The 11450-nt window shown below is 47.8% G+C and overlaps 1 protein-coding gene across 1 annotated transcript in view; it reads left to right on the top strand.

The window, feature by feature from the left end:
* Positions 1-4690: 4690 nt before the first annotated feature.
* Positions 4691-11450, top strand: part of LOC136681722 (E3 ubiquitin-protein ligase TRIM9) — a 15337-nt gene continuing 8577 nt past the window's right edge. The window contains exon 1 of the mRNA XM_066658699.1: positions 4691-5614. Coding sequence (XP_066514796.1) covers positions 4758-5614 — 857 coding nt within the window. The 5' untranslated portion in view covers positions 4691-4757. The remainder of the gene's footprint in view (positions 5615-11450) is intronic.

The raw sequence follows: 11450 nt of genomic DNA, 5'->3' as shown, positions 1-11450 counted from the left end.
CACTACAAATGCAATCATTAAAATGATTTAAAATATATTTTTATTTTACTTGTTATTACTGATGTTATTACAAGTACAAGGGTTATAATTTAGCTTTAATGTTTAATTAATGTTTATAAATCATTCTGAACCTGCTTCTTTAGAAGAGTTTATGTAGTTACATATTTATGAGAGGAATTTAGGGGATGAGCTTATTTTAGGGGCTAAATCTGGACACCGCTGGTGAAAGGAGATATTTTGTTCATTTTCTATAATAAGTTAACACATCCTCTACTAGAAACATTGTTAAACTATGTCATTTTCAGGAAATGTTCATGCACCAATGATAATTATACATTGACATGAACGTATTTGCGGCATGGTGGCAGTCCCGCTCCGGGTGACTGTCTGTGAGGAGTGTGGTGTGTTCTCTCTGTGTCTGTGTGGGTTTCCTCCGGGTGACTGTCTGTGAGGAGTGTGGTGTGTTCTCTCTGTGTCTGCGTGGGTTTCCTCCGGGTGACTGTCTGTGAGGAGTGTGGTGTGTTCTCTCTGTGTCTGCGTGGGTTTCCTCCAGGTGACTGTCTGTGAGGAGTGTGGTGTGTTCTCCCTGTGTCTGTGTGGGTTTCCTCCGGGTGACTGTCTGTGAGGAGTGTGGTGTGTTCTCCCTGTGTCTGTGTGGGTTTCCTCTGGGTGACTGTCTGTGAGGAGAGTGGTGTGTTCTCCCTGTGTCTGTGTGGGTTTCCTCCGGGTGACTGTCTGTGAGGAGTGTGGTGTGTTCTCCCTGTGTCTGTGTGGGTTTCCTCCGGGTGACTGTCTGTGAGGAGTGTGGTGTGTTCTCTCTGTGTCTGTGTGGGTTTCCTCCGGGTGACTGTCTGTGAGGAGTGTGGTGTGTTCTCCCTGTGTCCGCGTGGGTTTCCTCCGGGTGACTGTCTGTGAGGAGTGTGGTGTGTTCTCCCTGTGTCTGCGTGGGTTTCCTCCGGGTGACTGTCTGTGAGGAGTGTGGTGTGTTCTCTCTGTGTGGGTTTCCTCCGGGTGACTGTCTGTGAGGAGTGTGGTGTGTTCTCCCTGTGTCCGCGTGGGTTTCCTCCGGGTGACTGTCTGTAAGGAGTGTGGTGTGTTCTCCCTGTGTCTGTGTGGGTTTCCTCCGGGTGACTGTCTGTGAGGAGTGTGGTGTGTTCTCTCTGTGTCTGTGTGGGTTTCCTCCGGGTGACTGTTTGTGAGGAGTGTGGTGTGTTCTCCCTGTGTCTGCTCCGGGTGCCCCGGTTTCCTCCCAGGCTCTAAAAATACACATTGGTAGGTGGATTGGAGACTGAAAAGTGTCCCCACATTGTGCCCAGTGATTCCGGGTAGGCTCCAGATGCACCGCGACCCTGGTCAGGTTAAACTGCCAGTGAACATTAAAGAATGAATACACAAACTTTTATTTAATAAACATACAGTAGACGTGAATTTAATTATACAGCAGCATATTCTCTGTAATGGATGTGTTCACTTATTTTCACTTAGTGAACCTGAGCCCTCAAACTTCCATAGAACGGTGTTTTCCACGGATCAGAGGAGTGTTCCAGCAGGTAAAACTCTAAAGACTGCTGTGTGTTTAGTGATGCATTTGAATGTCTTATGTAAAGCAATTAATGAGAGTAATTTACATTCTACATGAATGAAGTCCAAAGTCCATTAACTTCACTTTGCTTTAAAATGTACAGAAACACAGCAGGCCACATGAGCTGGGCATATCTTCAATCAGATTTTGCTGCCCCCTAGTGTGCAAGGAGAGATCACACCCAGTGAAGGGACTTTATTAAAAATGCATGGCTCCAGTGTGCCACCTATTGGACAACAGAAACATTCCATTTATCTTCATTCCCTCCTCCTTCCAGCCAGGCCATTTGTATGACTAGGCCTCTGTATATTTTAAAGCTTCCATTTACACCATTAGGTTGGAAGCTTTTTCATAAAGGACCAGGCCGGCAGAGACCATAACTCTCCTTTAAATAATGGAGCACATTCTGTGTGTCCTTAAAAAAATATTACATGGAAAACATGCATTAATTCTCACGCCTCAGTCGTCATACATCTTTTATCATAAAGGCTGCGTCTAATGGATATGGTCAACCCTACAACAATCCACAAACCGCACCAAGAAGCTCAGCTGAATCAGAAGAAGACTCATTGTGTCTGTTCTAAACTGTTCGTCCTGCCTCTGAATATCAGTCCATTCAGTGTTTTGTGCCCTACAGCACCCTACTGCCTCCCTAGGGCCATTTCAGTGTGGTGGACAATGTCCAGACTGCTCTCACTCACTCACATATTTATACATTTTATTTTATTTGTAGATGCTGCAGCTCAGTCTTTAATATTTCTGAGAGGGCTAGCCCCAATGTGCTTTCTTCGTAAGTAATCTGAGGTGTGTTTGAAATGGCCCTTCACTCACTATTCCAACGATTACTCACTATATAGTGCACCACTATAAGGAACAGAATTCAGGAGGGTAGTGAACGCCATCTAGTTGTTATTGGTGGTATAGCTACATGATGTATCAAAACAAACAAAGAAAAGAATTATCCATCCAATATCTGTAACTGCTTATCCAATTCTCTGGACGGTGAGTCCAGAGCCTACCTGGAATCATTGGGCGCAAGGCGGGAATACACCCTGGAGGGGGCGCCAGTCCTTCACTGGGCAACACACACACACCGATGGTCACTTTTGTGTCGCCAATCAATCTACCAACGTGTGTTTTTGGACTGTGGGAAACCCCACAGTCCACCCACGCAGACACAGGGAGAACACACCACACTCCTCACAGACAGTCACCCGGAGGAAACCCACGCAGACACAGGGAGAACACACCACACTCCTCGCAGACAGTCACCCGGAGGAAACCCACGCAGACACAGGGAGAACACACCACACTCCTCGCAGACAGTCACCCGGAGGAAACCCACGCAGACACAGGGAGAACACACCACACTCCTCACAGACAGTCACCCGGAGGAAACCCACGCAGACACAGGGAGAATACACCACACTCCTCACAGACAGCCACCCGGAGGAAACCCACGCAGACACAGGGAGAATACACCACACTCCTCACAGACAGCCACCCGGAGGAAACCCACGCAGACACAGGGAGAATACACCACACTCCTCGCAGACAGTCACCTGGAGGAAACCCACGCAGACACAGGGAGAACACACCACACTCCTCACAGACAGTCACTCAGAGGAAACCCACGCAGACACAGGGAGAACACACCACACTCCTCACAGAGTCACCCAGAGGAAACTCACGCAGACACAGGGAGAACACACCACACTCCTCACAGACAGTCACCCGGAGGAAACCCACGCAGACACAGGGAGAACACACCACACTCCTCACAGACAGTCACCCGGAGGAAACCCACACAGACACAGGGAGAACACACCACACTCCTTACAGACAGTCACCCAGAGGAAACCCACGCAGACACAGGGAGAACACACCACACTCCTTACAGACAGTCACCCGGAGGAAACCTATGACGGACCTTAGGAAGCTGTGTGACTGCCACACTACCTGCTGCGCCATTGTGCCGCCCCAAAAAATAATCAATATCACTTTAATAATGTATGGACTATATATTCACTATAATATCAATTAATTTAGTCATTAAACCTTAGCCATCATCTCAACTATTGCTCTTCCCTGGTTTGGAGTTAGTTATACTCAAGACCATTTCAGCTGCGAATGTTGTGGGAGTAGAACACACTGTTTTTTTTCCATTCTTCTTATCCATTCAGGGGGCTTTTCTAACCTTTAGGCAACGACTGATCAGAATTTTTCCCTCTCCCCCGAGTGGTTAATGAAAAGGATTATAACCTATAGACCCTATATGCTCTAGGTACTGATACAAAAAGATAGGCTGATAGCTTAGAGCCCATGGCCAGTGTTTACAGTAAAGAAAGAGCGCTAAATAAGACACAAGGAATATCAATGAGTTAAATGTTGTTTTTTTCACCAATTATTAATCAGATCTCACCATCTGGACATTTTTACAGAAATACTCCTAAAGGAGAATGTGGACTGAGACTAGAAACAATGCTATAGAGGTCTGTTTTTCAGAAATGAAACTTGTTAGCGTTGTTGTTTCGGCCTTGTCCTGATTATTAGGGGCTGCTAGCACGGGCCCTCCTTTAAACAAACAAATGGAAACGCCACTGCAGTTACACGCCGTGTCTTTTTTTACTGAAGAAGCTGAATGCGCAGGAATTCCTTTAACATGCAAATGAGGTGTTTTTTTTAAAGCTGGTTGACCCTTATTCGCGATACGGGGCCATAATAGATTTCTCCTTTCAGCCTGCGCTCTTTTCGCATGTAATTAGGGGTGGATTAAGGGATTTGTAGTTTTCAGGCGGAAGAACGCCTCCTCAGCGCGCAGTAAACAGCGTTCAGACTCGAATCCTGGATGGACTACAAGCCCCAGAAGGCTGCTTTGGATGCGCATGCGCATTAAACAGACGTAGGCTGTTATTGCAACCGTTTTCAGACAAACCCCGCTTGTTCTGTGCTATGATTGGCTGGCAGGTGGCAGCCGAGCGTTACTGCGTTGTAGAACGCGCTATGATTGGCTATCGCTCCCGAGGCTGTATCAAGTAACAGCCAATAGCCAGTCGCGGCGCTCTAAATGGGCGGGTTTTGGCCGCAATACGGGTGTGAACAGAGACCCCCGCGGTGCGGGAGCTGCTCGCCGTTCGGCTCCGAGTCTTTCGCTGTTTTTCTCCGCTGCGCCGCGATGGAGGAGGAGCTGAAGTGTCCGGTGTGTGGCTCCCTGTTCGCGGAGCCCATCATCATCCTGCCGTGTTCCCACAACGTATGCGCGGGCTGCGCGAGGAGCATCGCCGTGCAGACGCCCGAGGGTGAACCCCCGGCTCACGGGCACCCGGCGGCGACCGGGTCTATGTTGGGATCCGGGTGCATGCGCGTAGCGGACTACGGCGACTACGTGGACGCGGACAAGATGAGCACGCACAGCGAGACGGACAGCGGCTACGGCTCGTACACGCCGTGCTACGCCAAGTCTCCGAACGGGGTGCGCGTGTTCCCTCCGCCGCTCGCGCGCCACCGCGGCGGCTGCTCCTCCGTCACGTGCCCGCTGTGCCACCGCAGCGTGACGCTGGACGAGCGCGGTCTCCGCGCCTTCCCGCGCAACCGCCTTCTCGAGGCCGTCGTGGCGCGCCACCGGAGAAGCCGCGCGCGCGCCCCCACCGCCGCCGCGCTCACCTGCCAGCTGTGCGACCGCGATCCCCCCGACGCCGCCACCGTCACGTGCGAGCAGTGCGACGTGTCCTACTGCGCCGCGTGCCAGCGCAGGTGCCACCCCGCGCGCGGACCGCTCGCCAAGCACCGGCTCGTGCCGCCCTACCTGACCGGCACGTTCAGCGACGGCGTCAACAACACCGTCAACCACGCCGCGAGCGCCTCTGTGGCGTCTGTTCCCGCGACCTGCGTGGACCATGAAGCGGAGAACCTGAGCGCGTATTGCGCGAGCTGCCGGATGCCCGTGTGCTGCGTGTGCGTGCAGGAGGGCAAGCACGGCAAACACGACGTCAAGCCGCTCGCGATAGTGTGGAAGCAGCACAAGGTAAAAAGAGAGAGAGAGAGAGAGAGAGAGAGAGAGAGAGAGAGAGAGAGTGTTAAATCTAATACAGTGTTTATTGATCCCTAACAGTCCAGTGTGACCACAGGGAATTAAAGGACATGTACAGCGTTCAGTTACCATTGGTTACTGTACCTCAGACACCATTTTAACCCTTTCCGTGCTCAATACAGTGTATGAGCAACATCTACACTGTTGAATTAGCCCAAACAGAGTGTATTCAATCTACGTCCAGTGCGGACTGCAGTGTTATAGTCACTTTAACGTTAGATTAAATGCAGTGTTGAGGTGTCTCAGTAACATATTAACACAAACAATGTGTATGATCAGCCATCAGTGTTTATTTAATACCTACTGTATTGTATTAAGGTGTTACAGCCCTGATTTAGCCCACACAGTAACAGTAAAGTCTTAATCCCACACTGCAAACGTTGTTATAATGTGTACTCAATATTGTAAGGTGACTGTTTGTGAGGAGTGTGGTGTGTTCTCCCTGTGTCTGCGTGGGTTTCCTCCGGGTGACTGTCTTTGAGGAGTGTGGTGTGTTCTCCCTGTGTCTGCGTGGGTTTCCTCCGGGTGACTGTCTTTGAGGAGTGTGGTGTGTTCTCTCTGTGTCTGCGTGGGTTTCCTCCTACATGTTTATCCAATGCTAGTAGGTATTAGTTCAGCTATAAAATAGGTTACTCAACACCCTAAAGTGTTAATCCCACACTGTTGTTGTTCACATAACAAGGTAAGATGTGTAATCAATAATGTCATGTGTTTATACAACACAGGTCTTAGTACAGCACTAAGATAATTTAATCTGACACTGTACAGTTGTTAATCCAACACTGTAGATGTTTAAAAACACTGTAAGGTATGTATTCAGTGTATACATGTGTTTATCCAACACTAGCAAGTAGTTCAGCACTAAACGTGTTAATCCAAGGCTGTAAAGATATAATCGGACCCTGTAAAAGATTAATCCAACACTGTAAAGTGTTAATCCCACACTGCATGTGTTGATATAACGTGGTACGACGTGTATTCATTGTAGTGTGTTTATCCAACACAGGTAGGTATTTGCTCAGTAGTTATGGTTATGTAGAGAGTTAATCTGACACTGTGAAGTGTTAATCCAACACTGTGTAGCGTAATGCCAATGTTGTTGAGTGTTTATACAACACTGTGCTAATTTTTCATTGTCAGGTGTTTGACCAGTAAGTGTTCATACAACAGTGTAAGGTGTTAATCCACTTTACCAGCTTTATTTTCAATGTTGTCGAGTGTTTATTCAACGCTGTACAGTGTTATTCCTTCATTGTAAGGTGTTGATCTAACAATGAAAGGTGTTTCCTCAGAACTGTGAGGTGTTTATTCAACTCCAGCTGTGATCCCAAAGTTGCAGGGTGTTTATTCCACGCTGTACATTGATTGACTTCATTGTAAGGTGTTGCAACACTGTAATGTGTGAATCTAATGGTGAAAGGTGTTCCCTCAAAACTGTGAGGTGTTTATTCAACTCCAGCTGTTTTTAAAACACTGTAAAGAGCCTGCTCATCACTTACACGTTGATACACATTTGTAAGGTGTTTATTTAACACTGTAGGATGATCAGGTGACACTAAGATGACGAGTGGTGTGTTCTCCCTGTGTCTGTGTGGGTTTCCTCCGGGTGACTGTCTGTGAGGAGTGTGGTGTGTTCACCCTGTGTCGCCGTGGGTTTCCTCCGGGTGACTGTCTGTGAGGAGGGTGGTGTGTTCTCCCTGTGTCTGCTTGGGTTTCCTCCGGGTGACTGTCTGTGAGGAGTGTGGTGTGTTCTCTCTGTGTCTGCGTGGGTTTCCTCCAGGTGACTGTCTGTGTGGAGTGTGGTGTGTTCACCCTGTGTCGCCGTGGGTTTCCTCCGGGTGACTGTCTGTGTGGAGTGTGGTGTGTTCACCCTGTGTTACCGTGGGTTTCCTCCGGGTGACTGTCTGTGAGGAGTGTGGTGTGTTCACCCTGTGTCGCCGTGGGTTTCCTCCGGGTGACTGTCTGTGAGGAGTGTGGTGTGTTCTCCCTGTGTCGCCGTGGGTTTCCTCCGGGTGACTGACTGTGAGGAGTGTGGTGTGTTCTCCCTGTGTCGCCGTGGGTTTCCTCCAGCTGACTGTCTGTGAGGAGTGTGGTGTGTTCTCTCTGTGTCTGCGTGGGTTTCCTCCAGGTGACTGTCTGTGAGGAGTGTGGTGTGTTCACCCTGTGTCGCCGTGGGTTTCCTCCGGATGACTGTCTGTGAGTAGTGTGGTGTGTTCTCCCTGTGTCTGTGTGGGTTTCCTCCGGGTGCTCCGGTTTCCTCCCACGCTCCAAAAACACACGTTGGTAGGTGGACTGGTGACTCAAAAGAGTCCGCAGGTGTGAGTGTGTGTCGCCCAGTGATTCCAGGTAGGCTCAGTGTCAAATCAACACTTACAGAACTGAATGGGTGTTGAATCCATTTCTTCAGTGTGTACAGTGCATCCTGCTAATCCTGTACAATCTGAAAGTATTTTATTTAATCACTAGATCATTGAGCAGAGTAAACACAGGGCTGAATCCACTCGGTGGCCATTTGTATCCGGACAGTAGGGTGTTTACTCACCTCAGCTGGTGGGATTTCGCTGTGTGTGTGGGGCACTTGTCTTTACTCAATAGTGTAATCATGAACCAGGCGGTGGATTAGCTCTCAGCTCAAGCCTCTGCTGTGGTCACTGTAGTGTCCGGCTGTTGGGCATCTCACTGTAGTGCCAGCAATGTGTGTGTGTGTGTGTGTGTGTGTGTGTGTGTGTATGGCTTTGGTTTAATATCACTGACCTCTTACTCTTTGCACGAATAGAAAATGTGGACATCACACACAAAGCCATTTGCTAGTGGTCTGCTTTTTTTTGCTATCTACCAAACGCACACACACACCACACACACACACACACACACACACACACACACACACACACACACACACACACACACACTCGGCCTGGTAGAACTGATTTGTGTGAGCTTTTACTCCATTGACGCAGACTCTGCCGCCAGCTCTGTGTGTGTAATTTTGAATCTGTGGGAGTAGGTCACCAGTTCGTAGCTGCAGTAGGAGGAAGAGGAGTGTGTGTGTGTGTGTGTGTGTGTGTGTGTGTGTGTGTGTGACTCAGCCTCTTTCTCTCTTCCTCACACAGAACCCCCTACACACACACCCTCCCCAATATACACACACACACACACAATCAAACAAGTTTGTTTCCAAGCACTGTGGGGGCATTACATTGATTTACATTCATTTTGTAACCGTAACCATAACTACCACAGTCAGCTCTGTGTATCTGTGGATCCAGCTTCCACTGAAGATGGAAGATTCTGGAAAACTACTGTTCTCACAGCAAAACACACTTTGTTTTTTCTTTATCATTCAAAAGCTCTTCATTTTTAAGGTTTAACAGTACGTTTAAGTGCGAAACTGTTTGGATTTGTAGCACTTTCGCTCTGCGTTTACTTTCACGGATCGTTAACAATCAGAGCCAGTTCCACCTTAAGTGAAGTAATACACCTGAAACAGCAAAAATAAGTCGATATTACCCACATATGAAGCAGAAATAGAGCCACATCCTCAACCCTTTTCATGTTTTTCAGTGTTCAGAGGTCTCTCCGCCGTCGAAATGCCTTCAGACGCTGTTTCTTACCCATAGCTGAGACAGAGAGGGAAAGTGCCTGAGTTAGTTTCCCACTTACTGAGCCAGGGCAGTGTACAAACACCAGAGCTTTTTTCTAGAGCTCAGACATGAATGGCGAGGAAATGAACCGGTTGTTTGATGATATAAAATGTATTAAGTGTACAACATAGACTTGTGATTTTGGGCTTAAACAATGCAGTATAAGATACACTTACAGTGTTTAGATCATATGCAAATGCTACGCCATTTTGTATGCGCGATTAAAGCAGTAACATGTTTTGGTTTTAGCGGAGGGTCCTGGAACCAGTGCCTTGTGGATACCAACCTTAACCTTAGCCCTGACCCTTCCACACAAGTGAGTGGGTAGATCTAGGTCCTCACAACATGAGCAAAACACGGCAAACACACACACGAACACACATTACATAGACTTCCACTCATTTTACTGGGACTTACCTTTATCCAAAAGACTACAAGCTAAACCCACAAGCCCTGGCATCACCTTAATGAAACATCATGATTTACAGTGTGCAGTGGGAGTGTGTAAACAGGTTTCGGTCCCCACAATGTGATATATAGCTGGTGTACACACACACACTCACATACACTCCCTAATGGATTTGGAAGCAGGGATCTGAATGCGTGATTTTCCTGCACAACGCCGTCAAATTGACAAGCGAATTTAGGGGCTTTTCTCGGCTGCGGGACGGATTGAGACTCTAATCACACTTTTTCAGCCGATTGGGTTCAGTTGGGAGCGCGGGGGCCAAAAGAACGATGCGCCGTCGGCCGTTACAGTAATGAGGGGATTAGAAATGCGCACAGACTCTTTATTTATCAGAATGTAATTGAAAACAGGGGCAGAGTGGAGGCACAACTTTAGCTGCTTAGGAATGTTTATTGTGCTCGAGGTCGGGAACTCAAGAGCGCCTCTGACCTCACTCTCTCTGGGTGGCCACCCCCTCACTCTCCCCTCCATCACACAGCGAGCTGCTAGCTAACGTGGCTAACTCTTAGTCAGCGTAGCTGTTAGCGTTCTCCTCCGAGCGTGTTGAGCTCTCCTGTGATGTCACAATAGCAGCGGTTTGAAAAGTATCTTAGCTCTGAATGCAGTGAAGCAGTGGTGAGGTTGGAGCTGATTTATAGTCAGAAATACTGCAGATCGTTCAGTCCCAGCTGTGAGGATTTGATGGCATTCAGCCACAATTCAGATTGAGCTGTTGACGTTGGGTGGAGGAGCGTCATCGCTCCAGAGACTGCTGTTCCGTATAATAATAATAATAATAATAATAACATTCCTGACATTACTGTGGTAAATATGTCGTTTGTTTATGTTTCGCTTGTTGTTAACTGTTTGTGTTCCGTAATTAATTTCCACCACGTCCCTCTGAAGCCCCATTACAGTCCTGTGCGTGTGGCAGGGTGTAAATATGTGATGAGCTTCAGTGAATAATGCATGCATCACCTTTACTTACTGACACGGGTTTTCTCCAGGATTTAAATCATTAGTTTGCCACTAAATCAAGTGTAACGTGAGTCACGCCTCGATCTGAAGGTGAGGACTGATATTGAAGTCAGTTGAATGTTACAGATGAATCAGGACAGTCTCTGTCTGTAAAGGCCTCCTCCTTGTTTTATGAGAAAAGAAACCCTCAGGCTTTTATATTGAAACCTAGTAGCTGTCTGTGGTCAGTGTTTCTGAACTCTGAATCATACCAAAGAGTCGAGACTGAGTCAACTGAACTGATTCAGTGTGAAACTGGAGGTGAATCGTTGTGGTGCTCTCTCTCTGTAAAAGATCAGAGATTCACACTTGTACATAAAGATGAACAAGGAGTGGCCTTTAAATCTCAGGAGAAGGGTGAGAGAGAGAGAGAGAGAGAGAGAGTAATAGAGAGACTGATAGAGAGAGAGAGTGAGAGAGTAATAGAGAGACTGATAGAGAGAGAGAGTGAGAGAGTAATAGAGAGAGAGTGATAGAGAGAGAGAGAGTGTGTGAGAGAGAGAGAGAGAGAGATGATTGTGTCGGAATGAAGAAAAGGGGAGGCCATAAATCTCTTGTCATTTGGCAAGAAAAATGCAAATCCGCTCTTTGTGTATCTTCCCGTCTCTCTCTCTCTCTCTCTCTCTCTCTCTCTCTCTCTCCTCTTTCTCTCTCTCTCTCTCTCTCTGA

Source organism: Hoplias malabaricus, unplaced genomic scaffold, assembly GCF_029633855.1.
Source record: "Hoplias malabaricus isolate fHopMal1 unplaced genomic scaffold, fHopMal1.hap1 scaffold_97, whole genome shotgun sequence".
In the NCBI taxonomy this organism is placed as follows: domain Eukaryota; kingdom Metazoa; phylum Chordata; class Actinopteri; order Characiformes; family Erythrinidae; genus Hoplias; species Hoplias malabaricus.
Note: the sequence above shows the minus strand (reverse complement) of the source record. Positions and strands in the feature narration are given on the sequence as shown.